Below are 15266 nucleotides of genomic sequence, written 5' to 3' on the forward strand. Positions count from 1 at the left end.
GAGAGAAACATCGATGAGCTGCCTCCTGCACACCTCCCACTGGGGATGTGCCCGCAACCAAGGTACATGCCCTTGACTGGAATCGAACCTGGGACCCTTCAGTCCACAGGCCGACGCTCTATCCACTGAGCCAAACCGGTTTCGGCAATAGGTGTATGATTTTTGTCCAGTCTCTTCCCGCACCCCCTACACCCCTTTCCCCTGAAGATTCAGTCCACTCCCTTTCTATGCCCCTGATTCTGTTATATTCACCAGATTCTTCTTTTTTTTTTTTAATAAATCTTTATTCAGATTATTACAATTGTTTCTCCTTTTTCTCCCCATAGCTCCCTTCCACCTGGTTCCCACCCCACCTTCTGCCCTTACCTCCCCCCCACTGTCCTCATCCATAGGTGTATGATTTTTGTCCAGTCTCTTCCTGAACCCTCCATACCCCTTTCCCCCTGAGAATTATCAGTCCACTCCCTTTCTATGCCCCTGATTCTATTATATTCACCAGATTATTCTGTTCCTCAGGTTTTTAATTCACTTGATTTTTAGGTTCACTTGTTGATAGATATGTATTTGTTGTTCATAATTTTTATCTTTACTTTTTTCTTCTTCCTCTTCTTTAAGAATACCTTTCAGCATTTCATATAATCCTGGTTTGGTGGTGATGAACTCCTTTACCTTTTTCTTATCTGTGAAGCTCTTTATCTGACCTTCAATTCTGAATGATAGCTTTGCTGGGTAGAGTAATCTTGGTTGTAGGTTCTTGCTATTCATCACATTGAAAATTTCTTGCCACTCCCGTCTGGCCTGCATAGTTTCTGTTGAGAAATCAGCTGACAGTCGTAGGGGTGCTCCCTTGTAGGTAATTAACTGTTTTTCTCTTGCTGCTTTTAATATTCTCTCTTTGTCATTTGCTCTTGGCATTTTAATTATGATGTGTCTTGGTGTGGTCCTCTTTGGATTCCTTTTGTTTGGGGTTCTGTGCGCTTCCTGGACTTGTAAGTCTATTTCTTTTACCAGGTGGGGGAAGTTTTCTGTCATTATTTCTTCAAATAGGTTTTCAGTATCTTGCTCTCTCTCTTCTTCTGGCACCCCCATAATTCTGATGTTGGTACGCTCGAAGTTGTCCCAGAGTCTTCTTACACTATCTTCAACATTTTGGATTTTTTTTTTTCTTTTTGCTTTTTCGGTTGACTGTTTTTTGCTTATTTGTATTTCAATTCTTTGACTTGATTCTTGTGTTCCTCTAGTCTGTTTTTGGGTCTCTGTGTAATATATTTTTTTTAAATATACTTTATTGATATTTTACAAAGAGGAAGGGAGAGGGATAGAGAGCTAGAAACATCGATGAGAGGGAAACATCGATCAGCTGCCTCCTGCACACCTCTCACTGAGGATGTGCCCGCAACCAAGGTACATGCCCTTGACCGGAATTGAACCTGGGACCTTCAGTCTGCAGGCCGACGCTCTATCCACTGAGCCAAACCGGTTTCAGCTCTCTGTATAATATTTTTTATTTCAGACAGTGTATGTTTAATTTCTAGTTGGTCCTTTTTCATATCTTTGAGGGTCTCGTTATATTTATCAGCCTTTTCTAGGATATTCTTGAAAAGCCTTATAACCGTGGTTTTGAATTCTATATCCAGTCGTTTGTCTTCCTCCATTTCTTTCGTTTGTGATCTGTTTCTTTGACGCCGCATTTTCATTGCTTCCCTGAGTTGGTAGGGTAGATTTGTGTGCTAGGTTTCCAATATGGCCCAGTGGGTCGGCCTCCCCAGTTAACCTGAGGTGGACACTCTTGGTGCACCCCTTTGTGGACTGTGTGTACAGCCTTGTTGTAATTAAGTCTTGATTGTTGTTGGTATCACTGGGAGGAATTGACCTCCAGGCCAGTTGGCTGTAAGGATCAGCTGTGTCTATGCTGGGAGAAGTTTGGTGCTGGAGACAGCCTTATAGGATTAGACTTGCCAAATTGCAATAGCCTCTGTGCTCAGCTTGGATGGGGTGGAGTCTCAGGGCGGAGCAGACAGTCTTGGCTTCCCGTCAGCCTTGCCCTTGCGTGCACGCGCAGACCTCTGCCTTCCCCGGCTCCCGAGTCTCCGCCCGAGAGTCCAGATTCCCTGCACAAGAGAGTGGGTCCCCAGGGGCTCGCCTGGAACTGGGGTTCACTGCAGTCAGAACTGGGGCTCAGTGCAGTCAGGAGCTTCTGACTCCCTTCCACTAGGGAAAGCCTGTAGCAACCTCCGCAGCCTTTGTGCGCATTGGCACGCGCGCGCCTTCAGACCTCTGCCTTCCCCGGCTCCCGAGTCTCCGCCCGAGAGTCCAGATTCCCTGCACAAGAGCGTGGGTCCCCAGGGGCTTGCCTGGAACTGGGGTTCAGTGCAGTCAGAACTGGGGCCCAGTGCAGTCGGGGGCTTCCTTCCCCCTTCCGCCAGAGAAAGTCAGCCAGGCTCTCAGCCGCCCTTCCTCTCTGCGCGCACAAAGACCCTTTGCTGTACCTCCAATTCTCTGTGAGCTTTTCTCTTTCCTTCTAGTTGTAGAATTTTCACTCAGCCAGCTTTCCTGTGGTTCTGGATGGTGTCTGTTCTGTCTTTTAGTTGTGGATTCGAAATTGTTGTGCGAGGCAGCAGCCTAGGTGCTTACCTATGCCGCCATCTTGGTTTCTCCCAGATTATTCTTTTCATCAGATTTTTTATTCACTTGATTTTTAGATTCACTTGTTGATAGATAGGTATTTGTTGTTCATAATTTTTATCTTTACCTTTTTCTTCTTCTTCCTCTTCTTAAAGAATGCCTTTTAGCATTTCATATAATCTTGGTTTGGTGGTGATGAACTCCTTTAGCTTTTTCTTATCTGTGAAGCTCTTTATCTGACCTTCAATTCTGAATGATAGCTTTGCTGGGTAGAGTAATTTTGGTTGCAGGTTCTTGCTATTCATCACTTTGAATATTTCTTGCCACTGCAATCTGGCCTGCATAGTTTATGTTGAGAAATCAGCTGACAGTCATATGGGTGCTCCCTTGTAGGTAACTGTTTTTCTCTTGCTGCTTTTAAGATTCTCTCTTTGTCTTTTGCCCTTGGCATTTTAATTATGATGTGTCTTGGTGTGGTCCTCTTTGGATTCCTTTTGTTTGGGGTTCTGTGGGCTTCCTGGACTTGTAAGTCTATTTCTTTCACCAGGTGGGGGACATTTTCTGTCATTATTTCTTCAAATAGGTTTTCAGTATCTTGCTCTCTCTTCTTCTGGCACCCCCATAATTCTGATGTTGGAACGCTTGAAGTTGTCCCCGAGACAACTTCATATTTTTGGATTCTTTTTTCATTTTGCTTTTCCAGTTGGGTGTTTTTTGCTTCTTTGCATTTCAAATCTTTGACTTGATTCTTGTGATCCTCTAGTCTGCTGTTGGATCTCTGTATATTATTTTTAATTTCAGTCAGTGTATGCTTAATTTCTAGTTGGTCCTTTTTCATATCCTCGAGGGTTTCGCTAAATTTATCGGCCTTTTCTAGACAATTCTTGAAAAACCTTATAACCGTAGTTTTGAACTCTATATCTAGTCGTTTGCTTTCCTCTATTTCTCTCATTTGTGATCTGTTTCTTTGTCTCCACATTTTGGCTGCTTCCCTGAGTTGATAGAGTGGCTTTGTGTGCTAGGTGTCCTATGGGGCCCAGTGGCTCAGCCTCCCCAGATACCTGAGGTGGACACTCTTGGTGCACCCTTATGTGGGCTGTGTACACAGTCTTGTTGTAGTTAAGCCTTGATTGTTGTTGTTATCACTGGGAGGAATTGACCTCCAGGCCAATTGGCTGTGAGGATCAGCTGTGTCTAGGATGGGAGAACTTCTGTACTGGAGACACCCTTATAAGGCAAGATTTGCTTCAGTGGGGCTTTGGTGCTCACTGAGTCTGTCCCCTGAGTGTGTCCCTTATGGATCTGAGGATTTTTAATCTGGATGGTCCTACTCTGACCCCTGGGTACACTGGCTCTTGGATCTCCAAGGAGGTGCTAATTTAGCCTCTGCCTGAGGCCACCCAGCAGGAGCTATGGAGAGATCTGCAGATTCCTTTTCTTTGAGTTTTGGAGGTGCCCAGATGAGGCCCAGCTGTGAAGCAATGCAAGCTGCTGTGGGGCCTTGGGCCTTCTTTTGGATGTTCTGGGTCTCTCTGACTCAGCTGCAGTTTGTTAGGTAAGTTTAGATTTCAAAGGACCAGGCCATTCATATGCAAAAGCCTCTGCTCACAGATTGGATGGGGCGGAGTCTCAGGGCGGAGCAAACAGCAATGGCTTCCTGTCAGCCCTGCCCACAAGAGGCCCCCGGGTCTCAGTGTCCCTCGGTAATTGCTGCAAGTCCCTCTGAGAGAAAACCGCCCTCGAGTTCCGCCCGCTGCCAGACAGTCCAGTTTCTCCCCGTATGAGTATGGCTCCCCTGAGTCTCGCCCAGAACTTGAGTTCAGAGCAGTCGGGAGCTTGTGTCTCCCTCCAGATTGAAAAAGCCAGCCGTGTACTCAGGTGCCAGCCCTCTCCGTGCGCCTCTGTACCTCTTCTGAGTCTCAGTGTGCTTTTCTCTTCTCTTCTAGTTGTAGAATTTCCACTTAGCCTGGAACTTACCACCTTCCTATGCCTTTCAAGTCTTTACTTACATGTTATTTTTTCAGAGAGGCCTTTTTTGAACATCCAGTCTAAAGTAGTTCTGGTTCTTAACCTTCATAGCACCACAGTTTAGAACAGGGGTGGGCAAACTTTTTGACTCGAGGGCCACAATGGGTTCTTAAACTGGACCGGAGGGCCGGAACAAAAGCATGGATGGAGTGTTTGTGTGAACTAATATAAATTCAAAGTAAAGGAGCGGAGGGGAGAGCAAGAGAACCGGATAGAACAGCCGGATCCGGCCCGCGGGCCGTAGTTTGCCCACGGCTGGTTTAGAATTACGCATTTATTTTAATTTACTTGTTTAATGTTTATTTTACAAGAATATAAGTTCTTTTAAAATTTAGTTTTTATTTTTATTGACTTCAGAGAGGAAGGGAGAGGGCGAGAGAGAGAAACATCAATGATGAGAATCATCTATTGTCTGCCTCCTTCACACCCCCTCCTGGGGATTTAGCCCGCAACCCAGGCATGTGCCCTGACTGGGAATCAAACCTGGGACCCGCCCTAGCCGGTTTGGCTCAGTGGATAGAGTGTCGGCCTGCAGACTCAAGGGTCCCGGGTTCGATTCCGGTCAAGGGCATGTACCTTGGTTGTGGGCATATCCCCAGTGGGAATGTGCAGGCGGCAGCTGATCGATGTTTCTCTCTCATCGATGTTTCTAACTCTCTGTCCCTCTCCCTTCCTCTCTGTAAAAAAATCAATAAAATATATTAAAAAACAACACACCTGGGACCCTGTAGTCCGCAGCCCAACGCTCTATCCACTGAGCCAAATCATCCAGGGCCAAGACTATGAAGTTCTTTGATTGCAACTATCTGTTATATTAACTTTCACAATACCCATAAATACTAGGATTAATACTTATTTGTTAAAATAGTTGGAAAAATGTTAAGATCACTGTAGATGGTTAATGATAGAGAGGACAGGGTAGGCTTGATGTGGTGGTTCGCCCTGTTTTCTTGGATATTTCAAATACTGTCGTTTCTTGTCTTTGTGGTGTCCTCCTTACCCCACCCCCCTTGGGTTAAAAAATCTAAGATTGGGACTTACTTTTGAACTGGTTAGTAGTCTATCACAAGAATCAGAAAGAAAAAACAGTCCATATGGCAGAAACAACAACATTTTTAAAAAAGCTATGACTAAGCATTCCAGGTGTGTACTATTAATCTATGCATTCATAACACTATCAGGACTTCATTACTTTATGGCTTATTCTGCTGTGTTTTCTTGGTTTTGACTTCAGTTTGGTCCTCTTAATGGAAGTAGAAATAGCTATTTTGCCATTTTTATACCACGCTGTTTGGAGAATCACATATTTATACTACACATAGGAAAAGAGAATCTCTTTGGAAACATACTGTACAAGAATAAGGAAGCATCTTTTTCTAAAACTTCAATAGCAAATGGCACTTCATATATCATTGGCCTTATTCCTTGGAAGAGTTCAAAGAGGATGGGTTTAGTTGTCTTAAACTGATTATGACCCATTCCTGAAGCTGATCCCACTGAAACCTCCTAGCTAAAACGTAGATGTTTCTCAAAAAGAAATTTGGCATGTTGGGGCCATGAATGAAGAAGGTGAAATTGTTTCTAGGCAGAATTTATTTATGCATTTATTGGTTGCTTTTTGTATGTCCTGACGAGATCAAACCCACAACCTTTGCATATTGGGATGATGCTCTAACCAACTGAGCTACTAGGCCAGAGTCTGAAAACCATTTTTAACGTTACATTTACTGAATTGATTATTTTGTGTGTTTTCCTTAACTCTCCATATTTAAATACTTTTTTTCAGTATGTAACAAATATATTGAACGTTTAACATGTGTAAAACATTGTACAGTACACTATGATAGATGTAGAAATACATTTACATGGATATCTTCCCTTAAAGGAAGGTTAGAGTTCAGTACAGATGAGGTAGTAGGATGGTAGTTGAGGGAGTGATTTCTGGAATTTGACTGACCTGTGTTGAAATTGTGTCCCTGTCATTTATTAGATGCTTGGCTGTGGTTAAATTCCCTAATCTTAGGGTTTTTTTCCTTATTTGGAAATGAGGATAATAGCCTAAATATATACCTGATAGGGATTTTATGGGGATTAAATAAGTAATATGCAAAAACACACAACAGTATGAGAAGAGAAATTTCATAAATTATATGTAGTTGAAGCACAGTGGGAGGAATTTAGTTTTTGGTAAGATTGGAGAAGTGTTCATGGATTGGATAGAATTGAAATTGACCTTGGAGCAATTTAAAAAAGATTGTCATTGAGAAATGGTTATTTAGTGAAAAAATTTGTAGGAAAAGTAAACATAGTTTGTCTTTCTTGAAACTTGACAAAGAATTGTCTCTGGTTGTATTTATTTCCTTTCATTTCCTCTAGAACCTTAATTGCTCTTCAGCTCTCTTTCTCTCTTTTTAAAATACGTTTTTATTGATTTTAGAGAGGTAGAGGAAGGGAGAGGGATAGAGAGATGAAACATTGATGAAAAACATCAATCAGCTGCCTCCTCCACATCCCCCACTGGGTATTGAGACCACAACCAGAAATTGAACCGGGACCTCTTGGTTCATGGGTTGATGGTCAACCACTGATCTACACCAGCCGGGCATCTATCTCTCTTTGATTTACCTCCAGCATCTTAAATTCTCCTTAAGCTTCTGAAATCTGGCTTCTGCTGTTGATTAAAAACTATATTGTCACAGGTTACCAGTGGCCTCCTGTTTACCAAAGCAAATGGGGAGATTTTCTCTCTAACTTTTAACATTAATCAATGCTTTCCCTTCCTGTTTTATTAAAACAATTTTTTCTTTTACTAATGGATGTAATATATATGATCAGTGTAGAAAGCTTTGAAAATACTGACATAAAACATTTGTAATTACATTGTTAAAATTTTACAGTAGTCCCCTTCATCTGCAGTTTTGCTTTCTGCGATTTGAGATATTAGCAGTCATCAACCATGGTCCAAAATCATTGAGTGGAGAATTCCAAAAATAAAAAATTTGTAACTTTTAAATTGTGAGCTGTTCTGAGTAGTGTGATAAAATCTTGCACCTTCACCCTCTGTCCCACTCAGGATGTGCATCTTCCCCAAAGCACTAGAGTAGTGAGGCTGGCAATTTGGAATGCAAAAGAGAAGCTGTAAAGTATATGTATGTACAGGAAAAAACAAAGTATATTAGTATATAAGATTCAATACTGCCCTGAACCGGTTTGGCTCAGTGGATAGAGCGTCGGCCTGCAGACTGAAAGGTCCCAGGTTCGATTCTGGTCAAGGGCATGTACCTTGGTTGCGGGCACATCCCCAGTAGTAGGTGTGCAGGAGGCAGCTGTTCGATGTTTCTCTCTCATTGATGTTTCTCACTCTCTATCCCTCTCCCTTCCTCTCTGTAAAAAAATCAATAAAATATATTAAAAAATAAAGATTCAGTACTATCCACAGTGTTATGCATCCACTGGGGATCTTGTAATGTATCGCCCATGGATAAGGGGAGACTACTGTATATCATTCCAGCTAATTTTCTCATTTTAAAATTATTATTTTTAAAAATATATTTTCATTGATTTTAGAGAGAAAGCGAGCTAAAAACATAAATCATGAGAGAATCATTGATTGGCTGCCTCCTGCATGTTCCTGTGGGGATCAAGCCCGCAATCAGGGCGTCATGTGTCCTTGATCGGCATCGAATCCGGGACCCTTCAGTCCATAGGCTGATGCTCTTTCCACTGAGCCAAACTAGCTAGGGCCCAGATAATTTTCAATGAATACATGTAAAATTGAGCTCATACATAGTATTTGCTTTTTTAAATGAGCATTTTCTCATATCCTTATGTGTATCTGAAAATAGAATTTAAAGGCAGTCTATTCATATTTTGAATATAACACTAGTGTTTTCCTGTAAAAAAGTTATGAAAATATTTTTGCGAATAGAAACCTGGGACATGTCCTGGGTCAAAAGATAAAAATATTTAAGGCTTCTGATTGCTTAATTGCATTCTAGAGAGGTTTATACTAATTTATACCCCAATAGCAGTATTTGAGAGTGCCTGTTTGCATTAGATATTCCATTTTTAGAAATCTATGTAGTAGAGAGAAAAAAGATATAGTCAATCCCCTAAACTTTTTGGTTCCTGCAAGAGTTTCGATATAGATATTTTAAAATAAGTTTTTACTGATTTCAGAGAGGAAAGGGGAGGGAAAGATAGAAATATCAATGATGAGAGAATCATTGATTGGCTGCATCCTGCACACCCCCTATTGGGGATTGAGCCCTCAATCTGGGCATGTGCTCTTGATTGGAATCGAACCCGGCATTCTTCAGTCTGCCGGCCAACGCTCTATCCACTGAGCCAAACCAGCCAGGGCAAGAGTTCAAATATTGAGGATTTTTTCATTATTTGTATCAACATATTTGATTTCTAAGTTTTAGTAGTAAGTAGTTTATTATTTAGAAAGGCTTTGCCCACTCTGAGATCAGATATTTACTTTTTAAGCTTTTATGGTTAAAAAAAATTTTAATACACCTGAAATTTATTTTGGCAAATGTTTTTTGAAGTGAGTTCTAACAATTTTTCCAAAGTATTACTCAGTGTTCTTATCACCCATCTTTTTTCCACTGATTGGAAATGCCACCTTTATTAAAAATTCTTGAGTGTAGTCCTAGAGGTCTATTTTTAAGCTTTGCAATTAATTATCTGGTTTTAATTTAGTTGCTTTATGGTACATTTTCGTACCTGATAGCATTAGGCCAAATAGCTACTGAAAAGTTATTTATTCCTTGAGGTAAAACTTAAGAATCCTGCCTTAGCTGGTTTGGATCAGTGGATAGAGTGTTGGACTGCGGACTCAAGGATCCCAGGTTCCATTCTGGTCAAGGGCACATGCCCGGGTTGTGGGCTCGGTCCCCAGTAGGGAGCGTGTAGGAGGCAGCCAATCAATGATTCCTTCTCATCATTGATGTTTCTACCTCTCTCCCTCTCTCTTCCTCTCTGAAATCAATAAAAAAATATATTTAAAAAACAAACAAAAACACTTAAGAATCATTTTGTTTCTTGCATTGCCTCTCCTCCCCATTGGAATTTTAATTGAAATTGCATATTATATATAGAGCTAACATCTTGATTTTGCCTGTTTAGCAAGCATAATGTGTTTTTAAATTTATATGATCTTCTATGTTTTCTTTGTGAACTTCTGTGGGTTTTTCCCCCCTTTATGCAAGTTCTATGTGTTTCCTTTACATTTATTCCTAGGTATTTTTGTTTATTGTTTCTATTTTAAATGGGATATCCACAGACCTTTTTATTATTTTACTGTATTGTTAACAGCTTTACATTAAAACTCAACCATTACGCCCTGGCTGGTGTTGCTCATTTGGTTGAGCGTCATCCTGTGCACTGAAAGGTTGCCAATTTGATTCCTGGTCAGGGCACATGGCCGGGTTTCGGACTCATTCCCCAATGGGGGGCATGCAAGAGGCAGCTGATTGTTGTTTCTCTCTCACATCGATGTTTCTCTCCCTTCCTCTCTAAAAATAAATAAACTATTTAAAAAAACCTATTACCTCACCCATTAAAACTCTACAACTCCATGGCTTTCAGTATATTCACAGAATTATGTAATCATCACCACAAGCAATGAGAACACTTCCATTACCTAAAAAATAAACAAATATCATTTAACCCCCCCCCCCATCCTCCCAACCCAAAGCAATTATCTACTTTCTTTATGTGTTTGCTTATTTTGAACCTTTCACATAAATGGGATCATAATACACTGTCTTTTGTGACTACTTTCGTTTAACATGTTTTCAGGATTCATCCATGGTGGAGCATGTATCAATACTTCATTTCTTTTCATGGCTTAATATTCCATTGTATGTATATATACACACCACATTTTGTTTATTCATCAGTTATTGAACATTTTGCTTGTTTTTACCTTTTAGCTGTTGTGAATAATGCTTCTGTGAACATTTGTGTAAAAGTTTTTCTGTGGACTTATGTTTTCATTTCTCTTGGGTATATAGCTAGGAGTTGAATTACTAGGTCAAATGGTAACTCTTTAATTTTTTTCAAAAACTGCAAGACTTCCTCCCAAAATGCTACACCATTTTATATTTCCTTTAGCAGTGTATGAGCGTTCCATCTTCTCCACATCTTTACTAACACTTGTTATTTTGACTACATGCATACCTTGGAGATTTTGTTGGTTTCGTTCCAGATCACTATAATAAAACAAATATCACAATAAAGGAAGTCACAATTTTTTTTTTTCCAGTGCCTATACGTTTTGTCTACACTATACTGTAGTCTGTTAAGTATGTAATAGCATTGTGTCTTAAAAAACAATGTACCCTGGCTGGTGTTGCTCAGTCATTGAGTGTCGACCCATGAACCAAGAGGTATCTGGTTTGATTCCCGATCAAGGGTGTGTACTTGGGTTGCAGGTTCACTCCCCAACCCTGGTTGGTGGTATGCAGGATGCAACCAATCTATATGTCTCTCTCCCCGCTTCTTCCCTCCCTTCCTTCCACTCTGAAAAGCAATGGGACAAAAAATCCTTGGGTGAGGATTAACAACAACAAAAAAAATTAAAATACTTTATTGCTAAAAAAATGCTAACCATCATCTGAGCCTTCAGTGAGTCAATTATCTTTTTTGCTGGTGGAGGTTCTTGCCTTGATGTTGATTAAAACGCAATAATCGCAAGCTCATTGCAAAACAAGGTACACCTGTCTTATTCTAGTCATCCTAGTGGTTGTAAAGTGGTATATCTTTGTGGTTTTGGTATTTCCCCGATGAATAACGATGACCATCTTTTATGTACGTACGTACTTGTCATTTGTATATCTTCTTTGGAGAAATGTCCATTTAGATCTTTTTTTTTTTTTTTAAATATATTTTATTGATTTTTTACAGAGAGGAAGAGAGAGGGATAGAGAGTTAGAAACATCGATGAGAGAGAAACATCGATCAGCTGCCTCCTGCACACCCCCTACTGGGGATGTGCCCGCAACCAAGGTACATGCCCTTGACCGGAATCGAACCTGGGACCTTTCAGTCCACAGGCTGATGCTCTGTCCTCTGAGCCAAACCGGTCAGGGCTGACTTTATAACTTCAGATGTCTTGTACTTCACAGATTTTTATGTATGATCAAGTCTGCTGTTGCTATTGTCTATTACATTTTTACTTCATTCATTGTATTCTTTAGCTCCAGACTTAGGTTCTTTTTTTTAAAATGATATTTGTCTTTTCAAAAACTCATTTTGTTATGTATTGTTTTTCTGATTTTTGTTTATAGGTCATGGAGCTTCCTTAAAGGGACTATTTTGAAATCTTTATTAGACAAATCGCAGATATCCATCTCTTTGGGGTTAGTTACTGAAAAATTACTGAGTTTTTTTAGTGGTTTAGGTTCTTTGATTTTTTTTTTTTCATATTTCTTGAAGTCTTGAGTTGCTGTTTTTTAACATCTGAATAAGCAGTCACCTTACTGACTGGCTTCGAGAAAGATATACCTGTGTCAGCTTTGTTAGGGATTGAGGCTTTTTCATGCTTTTCTATGGATATACCTCCTCCTCATTTCTTATACACCCTTGGAGGGAATTCTTAAGATTGTATGCCTTCTCTAGATCACGCAAAGTTGGGTTCAGTGCTGACAGCTTCTGATTTGCTTTCTCTAGGTGGTGCTGAATTCTCAAGTTTGTGTGCTTTTTCCCACTTCCCTAGAGTTGGGACCCTTTCTGTACCTACCCAGTAGCTGTCTGCAAAGGCTTGTTCATGTTGCTCTTAGGAGTGCGCTCATGGTGCTAGCCTTGGGATGGGACTGTGTCTACATCAGTGATTTTCAACCGGTGTGCTGCAAGAATTTTTAAAACCTGACTATTTAGTCAGGGGCACTGACCTCTTTTCTCTTAGATTGTCAAATAAAAAATGAGAACAGACGACACAATAGCCTTCCAGTTTGAATGAATCAAAATTACAACTAGTTTTTGACAGATTGGCAAAAAATTTGTATGTTTTTTGGTGTGCCACAGAATTTTAGTAGTTTATGTGTGCCATGAGATGAAAAAGGCTGAAAACCACTGGTTTAAATGATCAATCATATTGTTATTTCTTTTTTTTTATATTTTATTGATTTTTTTTTTTTTTTTTACAGAGAGGAAGGGAGAGGGATATAGAGTTAGAAACATTGATTAGAGAGAAACATCGATCAGCTGCCTCCTGCACACTCCCCACTGGGTATGTGCCCGCAACCAGGGTACATGCCCTTGACCGGAATCGAACCTGGGACCCTTGAGTCCGCAGGCTGACGCTCTATCCACTGAGCCAAACCGGTTAGGGCCATATTGTTATTTCTTGATACATATTTTCAGCTGGTGACTTCCTCCTATGGAAGGTCTATTGGTCTATTGACTTCGATGGAAAGAAACGGATTAGCTGTTTTTTGTTTTTTTACTCTTGCAATGCCTTTTCCAATTGTTTTTGAATTAATACTGTGTATTTGTTTACTGGGGCTATGTAAATATTATTCACTGTTAAGCCAGGCAGTATATTGTAGTTACATTTTTTGACTTACACCATTTCTTTCATTCCTATAGTTAGTAGTTTCCAAGTTTGTATGCATGTGTGTTGAGTTTCTGTCAGCATTTATTATATTTCCTCTAAAAGAGTAAAACTTGTTTTTAGATAAATCAAATGTAAATTATATGTTTAGTTCCCCCACTGCAGAACCATCTTACTTAGAGCTCTTTTATTCTCTTTCTCCTGCCTTTTTTAAAAACAAAAACAAAACAAAACAACTTTTTTATTGATTTCAGAAAGAAAGGTAGAGGGAGAGAGAAACGTCAATGATGAGAGAGTGAGTCATTGATCGGCTGCCTCCTGCATGTCCCCACACTGGCGATCGAGCCCACAACCTGGGAATGTGCCCTGACTGGGAATCGAACCCATGACCTCCTGGTTCACAGGTCGATGCTCAACCGCTGAGCCACGCTAGTTGGGCTGATCTCTGATTTTATACAAACACTAGAGGCCTGGTGCCTGAAATCAATATTTAATAAAGAGAAGTAATCAAATAGATGTTGAAGGTTTAAAGAGCAAAGAAACCCAGAGGACACCCAGAAAATGATGACAATGATGATAACTGCAGGAAACATCCATTCTCCCCTGAGGCTGGAGAAACAAAGGAAGGAGGGTTGTCTAGGACTTCAGGGAAGGGATGCTGCCTGCCTAATCCTGGTACTTCTAAGAGAGTGGTACCATGAGAATAGGTTCTTAGAAGCTGGAGCCTGGCTGGAATCAATGCTGCTACTGAGTATTGCTTTCAGATATAGCAAGCTAGAGAGTCCTTGGTCTCTTTCTACCTTCCAGTCTTTTTCTAGTGCTGTGTAGGCACTGGAGGAAGATCTTAACAGGAAGCCAGCTGTAAATGAAAAATGTAACTTGTAAAAGTCCTAGCCCCAGCATCACAAAACAGAGAACAGAAGGGTGGATTTGCAGTTTTGAGAGACAATACCAGAATAATTACAAAATGTCTCCCCCCCCACCCCCGCTCAGAATTGCATATATTAAAATCTCTTCTTAAGCTCAAATTAGTCATTAATTAAACCAAGATTTATTATCTTTGATAAAAGCAAAAAATAAAGTCACCTGAAATATTTACATTTCTAAAATCTAGGCTTTTTTTTTTTTTAAATGAAGCATTGGCTTTGACATAGGTTTAGCAATGTTTATTCATAATTAAAAATTATCTTTTCTACTTTATTTTAGTATCAGATATAGAAGGCGGTGATGGACTGCAGCTCAGAAAGGAACATACTCTCAGAATATTTGCTTATATCAATTCCTGGACACAGAGGTATGTATTCTTAAGTATGTTGAAGACTACTTTGTGATTTGTATTTTAAATTTTCGTGGTCATCAAATTCTCCTTTTAGGATGTTGGGTTGTATACCTTTAGTCGTTAAATGACAATTTATCAATATTTATTAAATTTTCTTCCTTACTCATTTATGGTTTTGTTTTTAAAACATAACAATAAAAATTCATTTTTTCTTTAACCCCCTCCTTCATTATTAACACATATGAATGTGGTCAAAATTTTAAAGATTATTATTTTGAGAGATTACATAATTGTTATGGCATAGCTAAAGACCTATAACAAACTTAAAAAAAAATCACTAATGTGATAGATGACACTTTCACCCTTCTGGAAGCCACTTGCTATTTGTTCCTTTCCTATTATGTATATTAGATCCATTTAAAAATAATACATATAATGAGAATATAGATAATAAAACTTTAGGGAACACAATAATTAATATAACCAAACTTTGTTTCAAGTATTTGCAAATTTTTGTTCAACATGATTTTAGTTGGTTATGGGTAAATATTTTTTTCTCTTGTGTGTCTAGCCTGTTTAAATTTCTTGGTCCTTCTAAAATTTTTATGGGTAGAGAATATTTGAGGTATTGTGTGTGCAATGATTAATGAACATGTTAAATGCAGTGATAACATAAATGAACATCCTGAGGCACACAAGGTAGCTGATGGTAGTTTATCAGAATAGTTTTAATTTCAAAAAAGCATTTCCTGTGCAAAAAAATACCTTTCC

General features: G+C 39.6%; 1 protein-coding gene across 5 annotated transcripts in view; it reads left to right on the forward strand.

Moving 5' to 3' along the window:
* USP34 (ubiquitin specific peptidase 34) overlaps positions 1-15266 on the forward strand; it is a 241327-nt gene that overhangs the window by 14171 nt on the left and 211890 nt on the right. For all 5 annotated transcript variants that reach the window (XM_080686042.1, XM_080686046.1, XM_080686043.1 and 2 more), the window contains exon 2: positions 14423-14510. In XM_080686042.1, the coding sequence (XP_080542168.1) occupies positions 14423-14510 (88 nt within the window). The remainder of the gene's footprint in view (positions 1-14422; positions 14511-15266) is intronic.

This window comes from Plecotus auritus, assembly GCF_963455305.1.
Source record: "Plecotus auritus genome assembly, chromosome: 8".
Taxonomy (NCBI): domain Eukaryota; kingdom Metazoa; phylum Chordata; class Mammalia; order Chiroptera; family Vespertilionidae; genus Plecotus; species Plecotus auritus.